Source organism: Plodia interpunctella, chromosome 5 (genome assembly GCF_027563975.2).
Source record: "Plodia interpunctella isolate USDA-ARS_2022_Savannah chromosome 5, ilPloInte3.2, whole genome shotgun sequence".
NCBI classification, from domain to species: domain Eukaryota; kingdom Metazoa; phylum Arthropoda; class Insecta; order Lepidoptera; family Pyralidae; genus Plodia; species Plodia interpunctella.
Window position 1 is genome coordinate 8,722,593 of NC_071298.1, and position 24,275 is coordinate 8,746,867.

General features: G+C 35.4%; 2 protein-coding genes across 5 annotated transcripts; one reads left to right on the forward strand and one right to left on the reverse strand.

Moving 5' to 3' along the window:
* Positions 1–720: 720 nt before the first annotated feature.
* Hen1 (Hen1 methyltransferase) lies at positions 721–15,153 on the reverse strand. Of its 3 annotated transcripts, none has more exons than XM_053744633.2 (24): positions 14,764–15,153; positions 14,361–14,525; positions 13,918–14,177; positions 13,515–13,687; positions 12,942–13,038; positions 12,396–12,623; positions 11,599–11,854; positions 10,958–11,127; positions 10,534–10,663; positions 9,237–9,303; positions 8,700–8,966; positions 8,373–8,430; positions 8,126–8,169; positions 7,897–7,992; positions 7,014–7,537; positions 6,550–6,904; positions 5,515–6,458; positions 5,378–5,400; positions 3,685–5,113; positions 3,459–3,593; positions 2,640–2,750; positions 2,053–2,259; positions 1,521–1,614; positions 721–944 (listed from the first exon to the last, which is right to left on the reverse strand). In XM_053744633.2, the coding sequence occupies exons 1-24, from the start codon at positions 15,022–15,024 to the stop codon at positions 814–816; spliced, it is 6,225 nt and encodes a 2,074-aa protein (XP_053600608.1). In that variant the 5' UTR covers positions 15,025–15,153; the 3' UTR covers positions 721–813. The 3 variants fall into 3 exon arrangements, with proteins under 3 accessions (XP_053600608.1, XP_053600607.1, XP_053600609.1); XM_053744632.2 differs by having other exon boundaries at positions 721–947; XM_053744634.2 differs by lacking the exon at positions 12,396–12,623 and having other exon boundaries at positions 721–947.
* A 778-nt stretch (positions 15,154–15,931) lies between these two features.
* Positions 15,932–21,833, forward strand: LOC128670128 (uncharacterized). Of its 2 annotated transcripts, none has more exons than XM_053745541.2 (10): positions 15,932–16,057; positions 16,623–16,820; positions 17,327–17,391; positions 17,526–17,781; positions 17,935–18,109; positions 18,345–18,525; positions 18,878–18,961; positions 19,464–19,541; positions 19,754–19,928; positions 20,344–21,833. In XM_053745541.2, the coding sequence occupies exons 2-10, from the start codon at positions 16,639–16,641 to the stop codon at positions 21,476–21,478; spliced, it is 2,331 nt and encodes a 776-aa protein (XP_053601516.1). In that variant the 5' UTR covers positions 15,932–16,057; positions 16,623–16,638; the 3' UTR covers positions 21,479–21,833. The 2 variants fall into 2 exon arrangements, with proteins under 2 accessions (XP_053601516.1, XP_053601517.1); XM_053745542.2 differs by lacking the exon at positions 15,932–16,057 and adding an exon at positions 16,062–16,291.
* The last annotated feature ends 2,442 nt before the right edge of the window (positions 21,834–24,275 follow it).

Sequence of the window (24,275 nt, forward strand, 5' to 3'; positions counted from 1 at the left end):
CATGTTTTTTGGTACGTTCCAATAACTTTACAGGATAGTGCAATCCTATTGATATTGTATTAATAAAGAACCAAACTTAAAATTAGTATTTAAGTAATTTATTATCCTAAAACTAAAAACTATACGCATGTTTTCACTATACTGGTAAAATGGTTATGTACAATACGAAAGAGCTACTGTTTTATATATGAATTCTTGCTCGCCTGTAAAATTTTGCAGAATGAATCATATTATAAGATTGTACAATATGAATAAATGCAAAAAAAGACATTTCCTCGACGACTTGTATTCATTTGACGATAATTATAATCGTTGAACGTGCATACCCTGCTAGATACATTGAAAACTATATTCCCGAAACCATTGGTAGAAAAAGAGTGTATATAAAACTAAAACTATATCAGTACAAAGCCCTCGCGTACCGCGTTAAGAAAAAAACTATGGTAAAAAACAATATAAACAGTTTCATGAATGAAAAGAAGCCGATGGTTCACTTAATACAACTGCCTACAAAGTTTCAAAGGGGTATTCCTCATAGTTTCAAAACACATACGGACTGGCACATACGGACCAACAGACAGACATGTCAAATCTATAAGGATTCCGTGTTTTATGAATGCTTTTCATTCGGTTATGGAAGTCTGAAAAAATGCAGTAAATAAACATATACGCAGTCTAAAGTAAGAACTAACTAGGCAGTCTTAAATCAAATCCGTCGCATTAATGCAATAATTTATTGGGGACGTCAAAAGTATATACACACACGCGTCACTGAAATTTCTCACGTCACGGGCTGAAGAGCCTGGAGACCTACTAGGAAGAGTCCTGGACGTCGGTATCTAGGGAACTCACGTCTGCGTCCATGTCGCTGGTGGCCAGGAGCTGCAGCACGGGGTTCCTGCGGCCGTTGCGGTCGGCGCCTGCCTCCTCGCCGATATGCTCGCCTGCTGGATGATATATAACATGTGATGGGCTGCTTGACTGATATCAAGATAAAGTGTATGAAATGTTATTAGAAATTATATCTTTAAGGTAGTATATATATGCAGTTTCTTTTTTCTATTATTTTCGAAAAATAATTATAATGGTGGTAATCATATTGTATTTTAAAACATCACTATCACATCAAAACAAAGTCGCTACCCGCTGTCTCTTTGTCCCTATTTATACTTAGATCTTTAAAACTAAGCAATGGATTTTGATGGGGGGATTTTTTAGCAGATGGTGTGATTTCTGAGGAATATTTAAGTGTATAATTTGTTATGGTTAAGAAAACCTGCTCACTGGTTGAGAGTTAATGTATATGCTATTACTTGCCACTACATGCGGTAGGTAGTCCTAAGTCATGTCAGTTGCCTTTAGGCGACGTCAAAAAAATGTGACACCAGTGTTAGCAATTAACACACTCGAAAAGAAAAGAAGATTGCAAATTAAAAAGCTTGTCAGACTGTATGGTCAATAATGAATACATTTTTACTTTAATTTTACTGATACGGAGCTTGTAATAAAATGTGTGTCACCTTCATGCAATGGTACATCTGGTATTTCCACAGCGACAGCTGCGGCCGGCAGGTCATATTGGCCAGTAAATACTGATGGATCTATCAATATTGCCTGTAAAAAATTGTGAAAAACTTATTAGCTGGGCTTCGAGGTTGCTTGGGGGAATTTCGGAATTACAAATATGATTTACGCTACAAATGATAGAATAACACAAAGTTTGTGGTATTGTGTATTTCACGAATGTGCCAAATTCCATTTAGCTCTGTGCGTATGGAGCATCTTAACATCCATCCATTTTTTCATCTATTTTATCTTATGTCTAAAAGAGGACGCCAAAAACGTAAAACATCTAACAATTTTAATGTTTAATTAGTAAGAACATTCAATCTCCGTTTTAAAAAAAGACAAATATTCTATTTCCATATTTTTTATCCATCAGTCTTTTTTTCCAAGGACCTTTAATTTGCATCACTGTTGTTATATTTGTTTACCATTATGTTATGTTTTAGTAGCTGTTAGTCTTTCTATGAAAACAGAATATTCACTTACCTCACTCTGAACACCCGATGAAGGATCGCTGGAAGTAGTTGAAGTGGTTCCGTGGCCAGAACTATCTTGTGAATGATCGCTGTGCATGCCCCGCCCGTCGCCCGCGCCGGCCCCCGCAGCCACCACGTTGCCGTTCATATCGAATACTGCCTCCGGGAGTTCCATCGGAATCGGTGGTCCAGGTTCTTGCTCTTCTTCCTCGTCCACCTGAAGGTGTAATTATATACATATAAGATGTAATTAAATACAAAAACTGACAAACTGCACAACACTATCTAGACGGTTCCATTCCGAATGGGATACTGTTATTTGGATTTGTCAACTAAGACTTAATACAAATATTCACATTTGCTTTGGACATGAACGTCATTCTACAGCAGCGCCTCTAGTGGCATATTCAATTACGGTAGCCTACATTGGAATAATGTACCTACAGGTCATAAAGGTCTATAACGATAAAGGGCAATAAACGGCGAGAAAAAATATTTTCTGTCGGTTGTCTACTAGAAAATAAGCTAGATAATAATAATAATAAACTAGAGGCTTTAAGTCCCTTTAATATTATTTTAAATAAAACATTTGCTTACAAATTGGTTATTGATATGGAAAAGCCAATAAGGAAGTAAGGCCTCGTCATCGTACAGACATGACTCGTAGCTTCCAGAAGATCTGCCCGATACAAAAACCTCTTCAGATGCCTGTAGAAAAAGTATATAATTGATAACAAAAAGAAAATAATCCAAATTTAGAATTCCAAGTCAACTTATTGATTAGCGTAGTTACATCAAGTCAAGATAAATTTCCTTTGCATAAAAAATACTTAATCGTTCAATACATTTTGATCAACTTTAGTAATCGTAAGTGCCTACATTATATTACATACATTTTATTTTTCACACAGACAGTGCGAAGCGAGATAAATAGGAGTAAGTGACAATCCAACGCTGTCAGCCACAATGCGGGACGCGAGCAAATTCGTCCCTAGGAGAGCTACTTCATATATGAATAATATCTTAAAAACTAACTTTTCGCAACACTTGCGCCTTTAGCGGCGAATTTGCTCGCGTTAGCCCCATTCCTTATCCACAATATCCGAGAACAGCTCGCCAAACTTTGGCGGATTCAGTAGTAAATTGCTGAATTATCATTGCGGTAAATAACGTACTCATAAAAACTATGCAATTATCATGCATTCGCGTCGGCATCTGAGTTCGGCGATAGTGTGGAGCCTTCATTACAATAAACACCACCGCTATGCATTACGCATTCAGTATACACCGGCTTTTAACAATCGTCTGCTGCACTTAAGGAATATCCAATGGTGATAAGATTATGTTCGAACAATCTAAGCGGTCTACAGTGCGAGGGATGAAATTGCGATATGTTGTATGAATCAGAACACTTACCGCCTGTCTTCCCGTATCCACCACGAGACTTCCAGTTTCAGAGTCCATGAAGTTAATAGGGTCAGGTTGGTCGCCGGCCACCGCGCTTATAGAAAACCCACTGAACGCTTGACTTGCCAGGATGCTGCCGTTACTCTGACAAATACTTTATTATTAATTCCTACCCTATAGCAGCTATTTGGGACTATATATACAAGAAAACATATATTACCTGTACATTTATTACCTGTATGTCAAGTGGATTCTTTCTTTCAAATATATCACGAACAGAATTTTCTTTGGAGAAACAACCTTGAAAAGTATCAAGATCATTGTCGGCTAAGAAATATTCAGATGCTCTGGACGCCGCAGTTGTAGTTTTAAAAGAAAGCACATCTGCGTCTGTTGATACTTCGTTATCATCATTTGCTCTAGAATCTGCTACAGAATCAAAAGTACGATTAACAGCGCTTACTAGATCATTCTGTAATGCAAGTGTGTTGTTAAGATCCTCATTATTTATTATAGTTTTATAACTGCCGGCTGTTGAGCTTTCATCAAATTGACTATTCAAGTGCTCATAACTAAAAGTGCATGTCTTTGAACCGATGGAACTCACGTTACCGGAAGAATTTCCTATAAAATCTAATCGATCTTCTATCATTTTTTTGAGAGACATAGCTATATTCCGGTCAGAACTATTTACTTCCCTGGGTAGGGAATGAGAACGATTTCTTTCAACTTCAGCCAATTGAGTCGACCAACTGAACATAGTTATACTTTGTTGAGGAGACGATGCCCTGTATGAACTCCTGACTCTTTCTGGAGAAGAAAATGAAGGCGACTTATTTACCAATGATGAGCGACTTGGTCGTGTCGTTGCCTCTGCAGAGCTTTTCAAATTTGTTTTCTTTGGAGTTGACGTTTTAGGTCGGTTGGATAAATTATTTTTTAGGTTTTCTGTCTTCACTTGAGCTCTATATACATTTTTCTGAGTCGTTACAAAGGCATTCTTAGCTTTCCCTTCAGTTTCTTTCTTAGCACCGTTAGATGATTCTGGAATGTTTTCTTTGTCGTCTAAATCATCAATATCAGCTTTTTTAATAATCCTGTTTTTCTTTGTGAATTTCTTATTTCTAACGGGCGTTTCTGAATCTGGATTTCTGCTCGCCGTTCTGGGTCGATTAGTAACTAATCTTACAGTGGCTATACTATTACGGGAGGAACAAGTTGAACTAGTCGGTGACTGCGGACTAAGACTACGCCTATTTGTTGCGCCGTTGTCACTTTTGCGAAAACTATTTGTTTTTGGAGACACGTTGCTTTTATTATTGTTTTTATTTTCTGAGCCGTTCCGTAATACGACGTAACTAATATTATCACGCGGCGAATCATCGAACTTGAGCAGTTCTTTTTTGATGAATTCAGTTTTTGATCGACCTAATGGCAACACGTGGCCAATAGGCTTATCTTTTGCAGTTTTTCTTGGTACTTTAGTGCTATCAAAACTTTTGTTTAATATACTTTTGGCATTAGGGTTTAGCACTCTTTTCAAAGTCTTTGTTTCAGGAGGTTTAATAATGCTCTTTGTTTCAGGTTCCTTTCTTGTTACCCTTGAAGACAGCATTGCAGGTCTTTTCAACACATTACTTGCCTTTGGTTTATTTGTTAATGAACTGAAAAGATCATCATTTGTATAAATAATATTTTACATAATACGCGTTATGTAACTAAATTAAACAAGAACATGATATCCCTTAACGGTCCTTTGACATCTACATACATTGAAAAAAAGAATAGAAATATTAAGCGAAATTAGTGAATTTAGCAATTTACTTGCGTATAAAACCTAAAATACGAGTAGTGTATTTTTCTACATGACATGGCACTGAGTTGCATAGTTTCTATAATATACCTCTACCTAAAATATTTCGTATTACCTTATAGCACCTTTGGATGAAGTCTAAAAAAAAAACGAAAAATTATAAACTGAAAACAACTTCTAAATCCACAAATCGTTCTTAATAACGAAAATGAACATAAACAGCATTTCGAAATAATTAGAACATTTATTTACCTTCGTAACATTCCGGTTAAATTTTATATTTTTTGAAGCATTATTAGTCACTGAATTCATTTTGATTGCGATTTTCTCTTTTACTTTTGTGAAATTACGAGCCGGCGTTCTTACTTGTACGGATTTTAAATTTTTCTGTTCCAGTTTCATTATACCTTTTTCGATTTTAGTATCTTGAAGCTTTTCTTTAGAACTAACTCTCAATTTCTTGGTCATCTCGCTAAGTTTTTTAACAGAGGACGTGCTAAAAACTACTCTTTTCTTCGTTAATGCTTTCGGTCGACAGCACTGCCATTCTCCTTGGTACAGGATATCTTCGGACGTCTGCTTATCTTTAAAACTATGTACATACACACCGCCAAGAGATAACTTTGGTGGAACATATTTCATACAAGTGTATTTCGGGCAGAGTCCTGCCTCCTTGCTAGTCGAAGATTTTAACATGACATCACTTGCAAAACCAGGAGAACTTTCGAAAATCATAGGACTTTTACGGGAACTTCCGTCAACACTTCCGATATATTCCGATCCTGAGTCTTCCATCTTCAACCCGCTGGATATAGCTTTAATCATCTCTGTTTCTTTTGACCCAACATCATGATGATATTCATCAGTCTGAGTCATTGTAAATCCTTCGACTTTCGTTTTGATGTTCGTATCAGAATCTTTTATTTTGATACCAACAGACTTAGTCCTCGGTGTTATAGTTTTACAGTGACAGTCATTATCCCCGGTGTAAGTTCCAAAATCACAATTTAATTTTGACTGTACTTCCATTTCTGAATCTCCAATTTTGATTCCGGTTGCGAACATTTTCGGAAGCCTTGTAAATGACGTGGTAGTAGAAAGTGTGGAAAACGCTGGTGGTGTGGACACGTCGGGCCCACATTGTACATCCATGCTGACGTGTCTTACACCTTTAGATGTACTTGGTTCGTTAATGTCTGAGGAAATAAAATCACAGATTGTTATACTTGTCTATATCCTAAAAAGACCCTAAATATTCGTTTGCATTTCTTAACATTGTTTTATTACCGTTTAAAAATATTGTTTGTGAATGAACATTTTCAGTTTCTATCTCAGCATTGTTACAGAAACTGTCGTTTCTCATGACATTAAGAAGACTTCCCATGACAGTCTCTTGTTCAAATTCTGTAGGTTCATCTTCCGCATCCGTCCCTATAGTACGGCGAAGAGCGATGGTTTCCTCTAGACCATCCATCACTATATCCACTAGCAAACTTTCTTCCGTAGCTGATACATTAGTAGTGTTTTCTACAGTTTCACAGTCATTTAACCGATCCACATCTGTTAGATACTTCATATTTTCTTTAAGTTTTTTTTCTGCATTCAAATCTGGATGACAGAGATCTTTGAAAGCAGCTGGAATCTGTAAATATATAAACGTGTTTTACTTGCTTCCTTCTTAGAGAGAAAATAGACAATTTTCTACATAACAGTAAATATACTCCGGAAAATAATATAAATTCTGGACTCACAGGATTAACTGTACTTGGACAGACGCACTCCTTCACTTTCTTACTCCTCAATTTACCAAAACTATTCGATGTAGTTTTGTATAAGTTCGCTTTGACCAAAAGACAATAACTTGATTTCTTGGATGCAGCTTTTTTCAATTTGCTTTTACTTGTTTTATTGTTCTCTTGAATGTTTGTGTTGTTTTCGGGAGACGATTTTTGTTGTAGAGTTTTTTTTCGTATCTTCGAATCTTGTTTATCGGGGAATGAAATTAACGTTAGTTTACGCTTTCTCGACATTTTCTTAAATTTGTGCCGTGTCATATTAGTGGCACTCTGGTCCGTATCGCCGGAACTTATCAACCTTACGTCGTGGTTGGGATATGGTACCACTTCTATGTCGTCGTCGACCCACGCCTGTATTCTTTGTAATTTGGATTCCTCTATCCCTTTAGGGTAATAGTCACGTTCATAAGTTACTTTAGGTACAGGTTCAATGAACACAGCCGAATTGGAAGGTCCGATAACGTCGACACATTTAAATTCTGAAAATATGATCCACCGTTACTAAATTAGAAGAAAAACATATGTGGCTATTTCTACGTTGAAATTTGTACAACGTTCATTGACATTCGTATTCGTTGTGTCAGCAAGACGCAAACATAACAATAAACATATGTATCGAAATCAAAGTTTTTGTTTTAAAATAATATTGCTTTGATAACTTTCGATACAACAAAAATATAAATGAATGACCAATGCGTTATCCTAGATCATTAAGTTCGTAAGAAACCATTAGGTATATATAATATTTACTAAAAGAACGATCTGATTACACAATTGCAAAAAAAATAGTTAACTATTTGAATGGCTCTAATAGTTTAAATGGAAATCACTAACACACCTTTCGTAAACTCGTTACTGCTATCACTCAAGTCTTCGTCAAAATCAAATCCACCGAAATTAGATAGATTTCTCACTTTCTGATTTTCTTTACTTTCTGAAAGTAAGGACGGAATTTATCTTGTTAATCACTCACAAAATTGGCTTTACGTCACCAAAAAACCTAGATATTCTATATATAAAAGGCAAATTTTAAACAATCTAATAATTAAGTATATATAAAAACTTACCATATGATTGCACTAAATTTTGATATTTGTCAACTAGCATATTCCTGTAAATCAGAAGTGTTTTATACTTTTAGCACCAACATCATTGACGTATAGGTCTAGGTAGGTAGGTATTCTAGAAAAGTTGAAAAGGGCGAATCTAGACTAGTCTTAAGTGCAAACTGGTATAGACAATAGACATACAAGAATAGGTGAAGCTGATATAAACATTAATTATATAGAGAATCCATGCTTTTATTCAACTTACACGGATAAATCATCATTTTTCAATTTAGTTACAGTCATTGTTTCGCCCGCTTTATCATCTGAAATAAAAATACATTTCATTCTATGTAAAATATGTCAGATATATGGGCTCGATGGGCATCCATCGATTATTATTGCCTTTCCTCTAAAGCGTCGCCGTAAGGGACGTAAGATTTTGTCATATTTAACACTAACATAAGCAAATCAAAAATCTTGGAAACGTAGCACAAATCAAATTCACAATTCACACACTGAATCGATCTCCCATAAGAAGGGAAACTCAAAAACTAAATAAAGAAACCTAACAATAAAATTTAATATAACGAACCATATTCAAGCGCATTTAGAGGAAAGTTCTCTATGAAGCGCTTCCTTCTCCTGTCTATGGCTTTTTCTGTGAGGGAGAGTAGGTCGAAGAGTTTGCACTGCATCCACTTGGTGGGTGGCGGGTTTTTGCGTGTCCTACTGGTTCTGAGGGCCAACTTCATGAGGCGACACACGACCCTGTCCAGCTCTGATGCGATGTCCTCGTCTGCCGTCAGCATAGACCGCAGCTTGCGCACTTTACGGTCGAGAGCGCGTTGGAGGCAACGCCCTATGATTAGATGTGGTTAGGAGTCGGGTATATACCTGCTAGATATTTCTGTCTGTCAAAGAGTTTTCCTATTGTGACCCAAAACTTTTTCCCACCGAAATGTATGACGACAAAAAATTTAAAATTTTTGACGGCAAATTAATTATGGGCCTATTTTACACTCTGAACACTCAAATAGAGGTTCATGGAAATGATATCGTAAGTCTATTTAGTTAATAGTGTATTGCCGAAAAAAATTGCACCAACTATTTAAATTATTAGAATGCAAACCAGTAAATTCCGGAGCAATAGTACTTCCATCTGAAGGAGTAGTGGTACGAACTTCTGAAGATTCAAACTGTAAAAATAAGTAAATCATATTTGATGCTTTGGCGTTGAAATACATATTAACAGGGCGATCGTGAAGCTATAGATAATGCTTGCACTCCCAAGAACTTTTTTGACGCAAGTAACATATATTGCTATCTCTGTTATCCGACCGCTAGCTAGCCTATGATTTTCTCCGGTTACGCAGTAGCGACCAATTGCAAGACCAATTGAAAGTGTTGTGTTTGTTTTGTCCGTGTAGTTATATCTCTCACTTCGCAAGAAGGAAAGGTCGGGTCGTAGGTGAAAGAGACAGCGATATTTGAACTATGGACCAAAAAAAATCTTAGCAGTGCGGTCTACAGTATACCTACATGGGATTGTTGGTCAGATTGTACCGTGTGCAAGGTATTTAAAAGTAATTATAATATGTTTCAAAGTTTATTTAAAATTCAAAAATACATTTTTATCACTAACTGTGAAGTTTCTAGCATTGCTGATAATAATAAAATCGTGGAACGAAACTTAAACAATTATACTAAATAATATAATATTAATATCCATACTTTGTAACTAACGAATAAGAGAATTGTATGATACAATAAAAAAACTTAATGACTTAACTATCAAATACTTAATACTAAAATGAAACAATTGACTTTTTGTTTAAAAAAATAAAAAACGATAAATGAAAGATAGGAACACAATGTTTACTCTTATGAATTTAATGAAATGTATACCTACATTGGAATAGTTCGATTCCTTGCGAATTCCAGAGTTAAGCAGAAATACTCTAACATAAATACCAATCTATTTTTTTTAAAATCTACCCAGACTTTGTCGTTGTCATCAAAATTCACAGCTTAGAAAATTCTGCATCCAATCCATTCAAACGCTTATATTAAATTTTTACAAATCTATGTATAACACCTTCAAATAGCACAATATTACTTCACTATTATCACATTGTTATGGCATATTTCAACAGCTTACTCCCTACTGTAGTAATAAAACTAAGTAAACTGTATATACATTTAACATGTCAAAAGTTGAAAATGGGCCCTAAATCCAACGGAATAAGGTTTAAAATTCGAAAAATTTTTCGCCATCGCAACATGATATTCGAATTTCCCTATGAGGCTGGCATAGTTGCAGCAAACAACTGAAGCCTCGACAAAAAATATTTTTTTTTAAATGGTATTCCTATAGACTATCCAGCGGACTTGTTATCAATAGTTTACAAGAAAACAATATCATTTACGTCATCAGAAAGCGAGTCGTCCTGCCAGCACTCATCCTTAGTTGTAGTAGAAGCATTTTCCTCGACAACAAGTCGGCTGTAGATAACCACACCGTTCACAATCTCATACCCGTTCCATTCCAATATATCTCTGGAAATAAAGGCGTTTTAAATCTCATTAGTCTACATTAAGTAACGAGTATGACGGTAAAAAGGTTATGTTCACAGAAAAGCTTTATAAGTTACTAGCGGTCTGTCCCGGCTTCGCTCGGATAAAACCATAATAAATACACCTAAACCTTCCTCAGAAATCACGCTATCTATAAAAAAAAACGAATCGAAATCCGTTGCGTAATTTTAAATATTTAAGCATACATAGGGACGGACAGAGGAAAGCTACTATACAAAGAACTAACAACAGAACTTTAAATGTTATAATACTCACTGAACCCTTTCGACGTCAGTCGTGATATGCTCGACCACCTTCATTAAATACTGCAGTGGTATTTCCATTTTATGCATATCCACTGTAAAATCATCGTCGTATTGCGAATCTATCAATCGGTTTATTTCTTCCGAGATCAGATCTATAATGCGGCCCTCTTCAGATTTGGTCTGAAAATAATTTGCCATTGCAAAACAATAGATATTTTGACAATCAACTTAATTGGGCAAATTTTCCTTCAGTAGTATAATATTCATAATTCATTTCCTTCCTAGTATATATTCAGTAATAATGAGGTCGTACTGTCGTCTCCACTTTATTTTTCCGTTTTCGTCTCAGATGCGACACGTTAAACGATTCAAAGCGCTGCTTCGACATATCAATAAAAAAAATCACAATCATTAAAATGGAAGATTTGAATGTGCTAATTACCGTCGTCTTAAGTAAATAAAAAATACTTCGAATATGCTCGATGAACACATATATACTGAAAAAATTATGTCGAATTATGTAAAAAGAATGTGCTTTAACAAAAAAATATCTCAAAAGTTACAGGACTTATGGAAGTCTCCATAAAGTGAAACCTTCAATTAAACAGGTGCTATATATTTTCTGTTAAGCAAAGTTTCATAAACCCTCACCTCAAATGGATAGCTGTATTCCCTAACGAGTTTGTAGTACTGGTTCCAGTAAGGAGCGTTGTCACCCCAGTTGATGTTACACCACATTCCGTCACCGCGGTCACTTGTGGCCTCCCTAAAGTTGAGCATCTTGGTCAAGTGCCGGATCTCATCCACCACCTCTCTGGTGTGCACGAGGGAGTCTATCTTGTTTTTGGCCATCAAATTCTGCGTGGTTTTTGAGAACCTCTTCACTTGAAGTGTTGAGCAATTTAATCTGTGAAATTTTCATATCTTGTTACCTGTATGTGTGGTCAAATGTCTAACGCAAAATATGAATGTTTGGAAACTATTAAATAATACGGTATACGTAGATACTAACGAAAGCTAAGCTACTAAATATTTACAATTCTATCAATGAAATGTAACACTACTGAGAAACCACCTTTTATCTATTAATTTTGGTGAATGGCTTCCAGTGGCAACATAGATTTTAATTAAACTAACCATATTTTACGATTCCCACAAAAACTGTTATTGAAGCATTAGTACTGACTATATTAAATACATCTAAGGATAATGTAAAAAATAAAAAAATGTGTACATTAAACTCAAAGTTCTTGAGACACATAGAGTACAGTAGTAAAAATTAATAATGGTATTGATTCAACTCTGTCTCTAAAGAAACCCACATCGGACTAATTAACATTAAACAAAGGAGTTTCTATATTTGTTATGGCCACATTAATTTGCAGTCATTTTTAAGATATATAGATATAAACTACAATTAATCATTACAGACAATCAACAAGCGCGACCTGTTAGCTACATCCTCTATATCATAAACTCTATTGACTATCTTCTTCCTCGGAATCATAACGCAAAGGCTCGACTCGTCTTCAAACATAAGGAAATTTTTCCCTATTTCATCATCAATGTTACACTGGGAGGTTTGGTCTGTGTACTCCAGTGGCTTGACTATAGTCAATGCTGTTGCCATGAGAGTGGAAACTGACTGAGATAAGAGGTCAAGGTAGGAATCCATGCTGGAAAAGATATATGTTATAGGAACAGGAGCACAGAAAACTTAATTGCATGCATGTGACTGCCTCGAGTCAGCCGACAGCATGGACACACCAAAGACAAATCTCATGCTGTCCAATCCATACAAAACTATGTATTCTACTGACATTACAAAAAAGTGAAAGTTAAAGTGCACCAATATGCTTTTTTGTTAGTCTTTCACCCAAAGCTATTTGGTATACAGGTAAAACGAAATCTGGAAATATATGGCATACTTGATGAAATTGTTATAGGAGCAGTTTAAATAATTTGAATAATCTATTAAAAATTTAAATACCTACTTGTTAGAGGGCAGACATAACATGTGACGTTCAGTATCATCAGAACCAGACTCTATACTTCCAATCAAGTCAGTCAGGTCATTATTATCTTTGGTGTCTAAAACAAAAAATTACACATTAAACTTTATTTATTAACATACATTTTATTAGAAGTAAAGGTGAAATCAATGATATATAATATACTGTGACTCAATATTGCTAAAATAGCAGGTAGGATTTGATTTGATTTTTTCAAGTGTGTTAATTGCTAACACTCATGTTATATTTTATTCAAGTCGTAATCCTAAGGACTGACATCTTTTACAACTACATACCGCAAATAGTGGCAAGTAATGGTATACACACTAGTTAACTCAAATTGTCAATCAGTGTACAGAATTCATAAATCAAAATGGTTTTTATACATCTCTACTATATATTTGTCATGGATCTTTATAACACCAAAATTTTAAAAAAATATATTTTTGATTGATATAAGGTATAATCTCTGCCTTCGCTGATACACTCACTGAGCGTAAACATACTTTTTCAAACAAAAGTTCCTAAAGGATTTGAAGAAATATTTTCACATACTTGCAACCAGTGCTAAACTGTTCAAATCCAGATCTTGCTGTTTATTGTAGTCTTTAGATATAAAGAGGGCAAGTTGGCTGCAGCATCCATAATGTATGGTGCCCGGAGGTCCTGGGCCTACTCCCTTACACACCACTGTATACTGAGGGTACCTTAACACTATATTACTGCACCTAAAACCAAAAAATGTTATATTAATTTTCTTTTAACTTATTTTCATACAATACAATTATTTTATAAACAAAAAATAAGAAGTAAAAAAATTCATTCCATATTCTTTTAAATAAATAAAAGTGAAATTATTAATCACACATTTATAGTACAAATGGATTAACACTAAGCTTTAGCTAGTAACATGTACTGACCTAAAAGCTACAAACAACTGGCATTAAATACAACTCACCAATCATGGAACTGCTCTCTTGACCATTCAAAAAAATGGTCCAGCCTCCTCAAACCGTTTGCTTCTAGAGCTTTGAACAGAGGGTTGAAATCCCCATTGGGTGTTGTGAACACAGCGACCCATGGCTTAACAAACCCAAAGACTGTGTGTATCAGTCTATCCAGGTCGTGGGGTAGCATATGTTCAATCATCTCTATAGCAACTACTGCATCGGAGCCAATAAGCCTATAGTCTGGATCGGCTGCATTGCCTTGGAATAACTATAAACAGGAATGACATTAAAATCTATAAATAAGAAATTATAATAAATAAGAACAAGACACTATTTTTCTGAACTGTGCAAACTATTAAGGTAGATGGAATAGACTAGTTAAAATTTCACTAAAATATCTTGAGAAATTTTACAAGTAAATATGCATAATGGATGGTTGTTTTTAACTTACTGTAACCTGCAATGGATTTTCTCTCTTTGGTGTATATTCGATAACCAAATCTGATGAACACCGTAACGGTATACTCTCCAGATCAACACCAAGTATTCTTTTGACTCCAGGAATCTCTTTCAGATACTTAATAAAACTCACATCATGGTAACCCAGATCTACAACCTGAAATAAAGTTTAAAATTGAAAATAACATTGAGACAACCCACCATTATCATGAAAATCTTTTGCAGATTGATCTATGGGTCCATGGGTTTTGTATAATGGTCTTGTATAATGGTATAACCCAACAGAAGGAAACTTAGTTAGCGGCTAGCTGAATCTGAATTAACATATATGTATTTATTTGCTACATTTTTCCTATCAAATAACTAAATGTAAAGAAAAAACAGGTGGTCTATACCTTTTCCAACTGCCCGCACCATCTTTCATCCATCAGACAATCGGTGACAGCGGCATACCGCTGCGCATACATCGGTGGATAAAAAACGACACCTTTCTCATCGTCAAACTCCGAGAAAACCTGGTCTTCTGACTCTTCATCATCACTTACGCTCTGCCGACTAAATGTCAAAAACCGTTTGTAGTACGGCCGGAACAACCCATCTAGCACGGCCAGTAATGACTCGCGAAAGAATATGAGCGTCTGAATAGCGATAATCATAATTCACGACTGTAGATTTAAGTTAGATGCGGTTTATCATAGTTTATCTCTGAAAAAAACCGGCAAACGCCGTGATGTTCACATGTTTGTTTGAAGGAGTTTTTTTTTTTGTTGACATAAACAAATAGCATAGATTAATAAAACAGATTGGACACTGACACCGGTTGGTTGACATATCTAGAGAGGTGGACATATGCTATGAATGTTCCATGGATTTAGTAAGTACTTCATGAGGTATTAATTCCATGGAATGTTCATCACCGTCATTATCTGTCCTACTTCCTATTATTTCTAAAATAGTCAGATAGATAGTAATAGACAGTCGATTGTCTGATGAGCTCGGTTCGCATTTTGATTTAGGTTTATTTCTACTCAATTTTAACAGTTAAACATACACTTAACAAAATGCGAACTTTGTCGTATCGGTAGTTATTGTTGTCCTGTAGTCAGTGGCAGATTTACCTCTAGGCTTAGTAGGAGGCTAGGGCGGTAGACTTTAGGTGGCGAGAAATTAAAATTGTATGTATATTAAAATTAAAATTAAAATCCTACACTTTAAACTGAAATATATTTTATTTTATTCTCTCAATGCCAATTTTTTTTAAATCCGATAGTGACAAAAAATACTTGATCACAAATTAAGTGTTATTATTATTATCTATTAACTTACATAAATTTTATTTCATATAATGAATATTTAATTTTATTTATTATTATATATTTATTAATACATTACTATTCTCACCTTTATCTTAAAATATCGTAAAGTAAGGGTAGACTCCGTCATATCTTCCATGCATGGATTTTACCTAAGTACTTCGTACCGTCTATTGGGTGCTAGTACTCTAACTCTATGATTTTATTTAGTTACCAGCCAGTTTTTGTTTGTGGTGTGGTAGGTAGTTGGCGGGATTTGAGATATTTGGCGGTCTGCTGCGTGACAGACATCCAAATAATTGACAGTTGACAATTTGACATGCGTCTTGTTGCTTGCTATTTTGTGAAATGATTAAGTTTCTTTTCGGGAAAATAGGTATGCAAAACAATAATATTTCTATGGATAGCGTAATGTACAAACAAATCTGTGTTTTAATTAATATAACTTGTTTCTCGCCGCCTCACATAATAGATGTTTGTTAGGTTATGTATTTTGTTCAGTATGATGCTTCTTGGCTCCCATCTTCATTACGTGAACGTTTTCTTTGAGAAAGCCATTGTGACTTCCGAGATGGATTGTTTATTTTATACGAAAATATTTTCAATTTCGGTAGGTACCTAGAAGTACCATGTCTGTTAATTTAGTTTACAGCTAGCGTTGTAATTAATGCTAAGCATCTCACTACAAAATCGATAAATGATATAACATCATTTCGGTTTTCTGAATAAGTCATTTCAGTTCATGAAATTATTACTTGCACTTTCGTTAACGATACGCCTGATGTCATTGGTCAGGTAATCTCTTTAACAAAAAGGATTTGATACAACTGTGACAGTGTTTCTAGGACCACAGGTTATACAACATACTCTTTTACTTATATAGTTACTAAGAACTACACATTTTTTTGTACAAATCTTATATATTTTATTTATTGATTCAGAACAAATCCTGTGAACATGAGTTTTGGTTACAAGATATCAGATAGTGCGAGGACTCGTCCCAATACTAAGCAGATTGTGGATAATCTTCAATACATTGAGAGTACTTCTAATGAAGAAGTACCAGTCTTGAAGAAATCACCTATACTTTTTGATGCAGATGGCAACACTGAGAATTGTTTTGTTGAAATAATACAAAGGTAATATTTTTATCGTTAACAAGCAGCTTCTTGAGCTTCTGTTGTATTCTTTTCTTCACAAGAACATGATTAGCTAAGATAAATAAATAAAAATAAATATATTAGGACAAATCACACACATTGAGCTAGCCCCAAAGTTAGTTCGAGACTTGTGTTATGGGCTACTAACTCAAATATACTATATTTTATAACAAATACATATATAGATAAACATCCAAGACCCAGGCCAATCAGAAAAAGATCATTTTCCATCATGACCTGACTGGGGATCGAACCCGGGACCTCAGGTCGCCAAGAACGATGCACAATCAACATAAGAAAGATGCACAATCAACATAATATATGCTAATAATAATAAGAATTTGAACAAGTTATGAATATATTTTGGGTCAAATGAGAACTTAATTTTGCTCAAGTTTAATTTACATGTTAGGCAATTACCAAACCAGATGTGTCGCTGTCCCAGTAACATGCTACTATACACCAACATTATTTCTTTTTTCCAGCGAGGATATTGTACCTGATGAGGATGTTGAGATGGGTGAAAATGGTCAATATTCAATCATTAATGGTAAGTAGTATTATGCTTGTGTGTCATAACATGAAATTCATTTAAACGAAAGAATTAATTTCTTATATTACAGTCATACTTTCAACAAAGTCAAAGTTGCTGTTTTTATATCTGTTAAACTCTTATTATTTCAGTGGATCCCAATATCACCAGTTGCAATGAGCACCCTGACATGTACTTGCACAAGGACAAAACACTGATAAAGCCAGGGGACAAATTTGATTCGCATGAGAGCTTCCGTCTGTACATAGACGGGAATGCAGAACACTGGAAGTATTACTACAGCTGTGCAGACTCCCGCGCTCAGTCATCAGGCAAAGAGTATTATACATACCGGTGTGTGTACAGCAAGCCCAAGTGTGATTACAAACCTAGAGGATTGAGAAGGAGGTATGTTATAATACCAAAAAATAAATTGATGTAAATTGAAAATTTTACTTAGACTCAGAGTAACACAGGTCATTAAAACTAAACAATGTACAGTTAGACGACAGATAAACCTGATCCACTTGTGGCAGCAACTTATAATTTATTTTTTTTCAGGGCAGAAACATTGAAGACTAATTGTCCATGCAGGATTGTACTAAAGCGTCTATCCTATAATTCTAAATACCTAACTGCAGTCTTTGTTTGCGATCATCACAACCATGATTTGTCTCAAGAATCATTTTTGAAATTACAACATGGAAGGCGTTTACCTCCAAAGCTCAAGGAAGAGGTACCCTACTTATTTACTATTACATTTAATTACATATTCAAAATCAAAACGACTGAAAACTAATTGAAAATTGATCCCAAGTTAAAAAGAATATGAAAATGCCTAACCAATTAAATACATTTCCCCTTACATCTACACTTGGCACTGACTTTCAAAGCAGTACATGCCTTACTTTCTTATTACCCATTGTTGGAAATCTGTTTTACACTTATTAAATAACTTAATTTTTTTTCAGATTATGGGTCTTTTGTACCTGGATGTGCACCCGACAATCATTCGAAATTACGTTCAATCGGTGACCGGTTTCATTCTGAGAAAAGCCTACTTCAACCACGTCGCGAGGACCATGAAAGGCATTGACTTGGAGAAGACTTACACAGCTGATAAGTTGAACATGCTGTATAAGAAAGCTGAAGGTAATTCGAGTTATTTGTTGTGGCACTAAACCGTTTACAGCTGTAGTAATATCGCGCTAAATATCATCAGATTGGCGGATTATTGTACGCCCGTAAATGGCAAACTGAAAAATAAAATTATGCCCATGTTTAATTCAGTGTGCTATCAAAATTAAGGGTTTAGAGAGGTGTTTACAAAAATATATACAACTTGTGTGTTTAATTGAATTGTATGTTGGAATGAAAATTCATTGTTATCTACTATTTATATTTTGTACTTTTGTTTTATATTAAAAATACCAACACTAAGTTGCATGTGTCGATAGATTTTGAAATCTATTAGTTTTCTAATCTGGTGAAATATTTTTTATAGAATTAAAGAGAACATATGGCGGCCAATACGGGAATGAAGATAGCTTCGAAGAAAATGTTAAAGGAAAAAGGGGAATCAAAAAGCGTAAGTGATATAAATAGGATTAGTACGAGGCATCACTGCTCCGTTGCGCTCCGTCAACGGATCGACGTGATATTAAACTGCAGTGCGTCTACGTCAAACCCATGTATCACGACGGAGTAACAAAGCTCTGCGGCGACGTGGCTGAGCGCAACGGAGCAGCGAGGCCGCCCTTTTACCTGTAATACACAGTATAAGTAGAAAACTGATATTCTACTTGTTTTACATAATAACTTACATAATTATCTATAACTATTTAATATGTATACATAAAAAAGATTTTTCAATTTTTTACTGCCCTGTCCTGGCATGCATTCATATTTTCCCATTGATTATTAAAATTAAAATGGAAATCGAAATAAAATAATTTATAATCTAAATAAATGTTTTTTATCATGAAAATTACAGATAGTAAGTCAACAACATTAAAAATGTTTTATTTTATCCAACTTTTTAAAATATACTTTTTTTGTTTATTTATTTATTTATTTTAATATTTTTTTAGGAAACGTGGAGTATTATGAAGTAGAACCTGATAATGAAGTTGAGGATAATAATTATGAAATGGTAGAGGAAGAAGCTGGTAAGTATTTTTTAAATTCAGGTAGAAGTTAAAACATTGGTCTTACATTGTTATTTTCGAGTTATTTTCAAAACATCAAATAAATATATACGGATAAATATCTCACCACCGCTGGGCAAAAGCCTCCCCTAATTTTTTCCTCGCATTCCTGTCTTTTAGTCTATTCTCTCCAATACATACTTGTCAAATATAAAAAGATTTGAAATTTCCAGAACCAATAGAAGAAACCGAGTCGCCGAACAAAAAGAGTCGTCTAGAAACATGTCTGCAGCGGCTGTCGTACGACGACGAGGTGTTGCAGTCGGTGAGGAAGCTGCAGAGCGCGGTGCAGTGTGACGCGCAGGACAACCCGTGGATCAAACAGGAGCACTTCATAGCGGCTAATGGGTATGTCCAGTACATAGCCAACATATCTATTTATTTGGTTCCTAGAATCGAATATAGCTTATTATTTAGCCCTTGATTTAGCCCCCAATGCATAATAAATCAAGGGCTGTATTTGGAAAAATTAATACAGATACAGTATAAAGTCTCTCATATTTTGTGAATACAGCGGCCAGCGAAGAAGTCGCTTTGGCAATGATCGATACAAGCAGTGTGGCCATTGTCTTCATTGTCAATGAAGTCATGTCGCGCATCTAGAAGAGATAAAAAGGAATTTGAAGAGAGATATCTGCAAGTTTGTTTCTAAGAAAGTGCTGTTGAAACGGATAGCTAGATAGTCATTTCAGACATTGACTGCGTGCTATGCAGTTTATGTTACTGCGTATATTATGTAACTGAACATATTATTTTTTTACAGGTCCTTCCAACAAATTCAAGATGATAACCAGGAGACAACTGTCGCTGAATTGGTAGACGCCGATAACATCGTCGTAATGGAGGCGATTGGGGAGGGGGAGGGTGGAGAGAACCCCCAACATTACATCCTACAGAAGGCTACAGACACAGAGAACGGGGAATTCACCGCGTATCCTTGCGAAGTTTTGTACGAGAATGACCCGTCAGTAGTAGGCAACGAGGAGGTAGTAGCCAATGAGGAGGTGGTCGCGAACGAAGTCGTTGAAAATGTCGTGGCCAACGATCAAGACGAACAGGTCCAAGAAGTACCATTGGTTTACAACACCGAACAAAGTGACGGCAATGTCGGCGTAACGGCGCCGCCTAATAACGCCGACAATGAACCATACAATTTCCGCGCGGACCCGCCACCTGACTACGAATACATACATAGATTCAACATCGATCAGTACATGAAACAATCATGGTTCCCGAAGTACATAGAAAAAGTTGCAGAAGATTCGCGCGCCAGCATCGCTGATATGCTCTGCGATGTATACTGGGGCAAGTCGATGTTCAGATTAATTACGACTAAAACAATGGGATCCAAAACAATCAGAATTTCCTATTTGTGTGAAAACGTCCCTACTTTAGACGTCATAGAAGACAAAGAGACCCTTGAATATAGATACCAAGCGTCGAAGCATTGTAAAAGAGTTATGTCCTTGAAAAAGAAATTGGCAGATACCTCGAACATTGTGCGTCATTTAAACGACATTTTGCTTAAAGCGAAGAAAGAGAACAAGGAGTTGGCTTATAAAAACAAATTATTAGAGAACACTCGGTCGTTGGGGCAGACTCCGCGGGTCTCGGCGTCGACTGAAAAGGCAATAGAGGAGGCCCACATAAACAATTTGCGTGCGAAAAAGCAATCTTTACAGACACAGATAACGGAAGCGGAAAGTCATGTCGCGCATCTAGAAGAGATAAAAAGGAATTTGAAGAGAGATATCTGCAAGTTTGTTTCTAAGAAAGTGCTGTTGAAACGGATAGCTGGGGAACCGAGCGAGAAGTTGGATGAAGTGAGAAGTACACTGGCCAGAGCCATTAGAAAAAGCAACAATGAAGAAGTTACCGTTCCCACTGATGTACAATAAAAGTGCTTGAAATATTTTTAAGGTAGTTTTATATGTAGTTAATAATTTGCAAACCTGCGGATTTGTCTTGTTTTAAAAGGTTTAATTAACAATTATGTTTTACGATAGTTAACAAGCAATACGACCTACAAAATTACGTTGAATTTAAAAATAACTAAGGGATCACAAGGCATTAAATATATTTTGATGTTTTTTTTTCTATAGATATATCTATTGGCTAGATAGAAGGCACCTATAATTTTGAAAATGGGATGTCATAGTATAAGTACATACAAATGCATATATGATTTATCTATATGCATTGTGTTCGCTAGTTTTAATTCAGATAAATATAATAAAAGATTGCTTTAATTAATCATTTTGTTTTTATTTACCACATCCTTCTAGTTGTTACCTAAACTTTATACCATTATTTTAAAAGGCGGTTCTGTATTCTTTTGTCTTAAGAGGAACGTCTACCATGAAAAAAGAGAAAATGTTTTTCGACTACTAAATATGAAACGACGTAAATAGTACGTTATTGACGCATGAAAATAGTTATTTACGTGACTAAAACTTAGTCGATGTTAGCCGTTTATATTATAAAAACTATTATTTAAACTAAAAGAGGTTTTTCATAAGTAAATAACGTTTTCTTCCGAAACGCATAGTTTATCAAAAATATACCTATCAATGAAGCTCGAACTCTATCGCCGATAGTGAACCACCACCGGAGCGAGGTAGTGATAGCATGTGTTTTTCTAAATACTACCTATTTCGTAAAAATCGGATCACTAGACTTAAGTCATAAAACACTTTAAATAATAAAAGGTCTTTGGTGGGTTTTTTCTACCAGTCATCAGAGAGACTGCGAGGGAGAAGCGAAAAGTTTTGACTCGTGATCACAGATTATTTATAAAAAAAATTTCTTTATCACTAAATAAATATATAGGGACAAAATTCACACAGATAATAATAATCATTGACGAAGGAAACAGATTTCGCCACAGTTGATGGATTGTCTTATCATACACGGTGCGGCGCGACTTAGACCGAGACGGAGTGAAAGTGAGGTATTGTTCGACTCCATCTATCTTCCGATCTGCCGAGACCAGTTTCATTATGTTAATAAAGGCCTATGATGAAATCTGTACTATAATAGATATTAGTAATAGTCCTCCGGGCGTCTGTCTGTATGTTTCACACCTGGTTTTTAAGCATAGATTATGCAAACTAAATGATTGTAAGCAACAATAGGATGTAGCGGGCGTAGTTGCAGACATGAAGAATATTATGAGACGAAATAATTTTTATGCTATTCAATTTTTAGGGTTCCGTATTGATTATTTTAAAATACCACTAGGTTAAAACAACTATAGAAAATATTCAAGCCTACAGGCTCTCTTATATAGCTGTGAGGCTTGATACCTCCACGCGTTCTTGTAAAAAAGGGTCTTGGCTGACGGACAGAGTAGACAAGATAACATTTGATTTACGAAACCCACAAATAAATTTTACTATCTTGTATTTTCAGAGATTATATATAGCACATACAATTAATAAGTGAATTATTATGACAAACTTTCCTCTACTGATTTTAACTAGCTTTGGTTACCCTGACCCACATGTGGTTTGTTGCTAGGAATGTGGTCCCATTTAGCAATTTACCAGACACATATCTGTATAGAGCATCTTGATTAGTCAACTTTATTAGCGTGTTTACTCAAGCTACTCGTATATGTAAGCATTTTAGTAATCGACAAGTGTTTGTTAAAAGGCTCAACAACACTCACACACAGTTACTATTTTTAAAGTCAATCAAGGGCAAAAGCTATAAACTGGATATTTTTCTCATAGGAGATAGTCTTACAACCTAATCCAGCAATATACGGCAAGACGTAAGTACTCTAATCCACCAATAAGCGCGCTATACGACAAGACGTAAGTACTCTAATCCAAAAATAAGCGCGCTATACGACAAGACGTAAGTACTCTAATCCACCAATAAGCGCGCTATACGACAAGACGTAAGTACTCTAATCCACCAATAAGCGCGCTATACGACAAGACGTAAGTACTCTAATCCACCAATAAGCGCGCTATACGACAAGACGTAAGTACTCTAATCCACCAATAAGCGCGCTATACGACAAGACGTAAGTACTCTAATCCACCAATAACCGCGCTATACGACAAGACGTAAGTACTCTAATCCACCAATAAGCGCGTTATACGACAAGACGTAAGTACTGTAATCCACCAATAAGCGCGCTATACGACAAGACGTAAGTAGGTACTTACTCCAGTTTCACAATTTTTGTCAAATAAAATATTCGTCTTTGCCTTTAAAATAGGACTGTAAAAAATGTGACAAAATAGTGCAACAGAGAGCCAGCTCCTCTGTTTAGACCCATTAGGGATAAGGACGAAAAACTTAAAGGAAAATTGTCTAACGGTGCAAAGATTGTTTCTTCATACACAATTTTATTTGTTTGGACAAATTAAAAAAACCCCGACTTTCAACTTTCATTTCGCTACAACTTTTTGACGGCTCAACCGATTTTGATCATACATATCTAAGATCCCGGGCATAAAAATTAACTATCAAATAAAAAAAAAACAGCATCCAAATCGGTTCAACCGTTGATGAGATATGGTGACACATACTTACACAGACAGACACACTTAGCGGTCAAACATATAACACCCCTCTATTTGCGTCGGGGTTTAAAATATATTATCCTCCCATTTATTATTGTAAGTCGAACACAAAATTTTAACTGAACCATTTGTACACAAAACATGGCTACATAGAAAA

Bases quoted from the DNA above. Each gene is read 5' to 3' on its own strand.
- Hen1 (XM_053744632.2), bottom strand. From the start codon at position 15,024: ATGATTATCGCTATTCAGACGCTCATATTCTTTCGCGAGTCATTACTG. The intron at 13,688-13,917 runs GTGAGTTGTATT...TTTTGGTTTTAG, and splicing joins AGAGAGCAGTTCCATGATTG to GTGCAGTAATATAGTGTTAA. The intron at 11,128-11,598 runs GTGAGGGTTTAT...AATTATTTTCAG, and splicing joins AATACAGCTATCCATTTGAG to ACCAAATCTGAAGAGGGCCG.
- LOC128670128 (XM_053745541.2), top strand. From the start codon at position 16,639: ATGAGTTTTGGTTACAAGATATCAGATAGTGCGAGGACTCGTCCCAAT. The intron at 17,392-17,525 runs GTAAGTAGTATT...TTATTATTTCAG, and splicing joins TCAATATTCAATCATTAATG to TGGATCCCAATATCACCAGT. The intron at 17,782-17,934 runs GTATGTTATAAT...ATTTTTTTTCAG, and splicing joins CCTAGAGGATTGAGAAGGAG to GGCAGAAACATTGAAGACTA.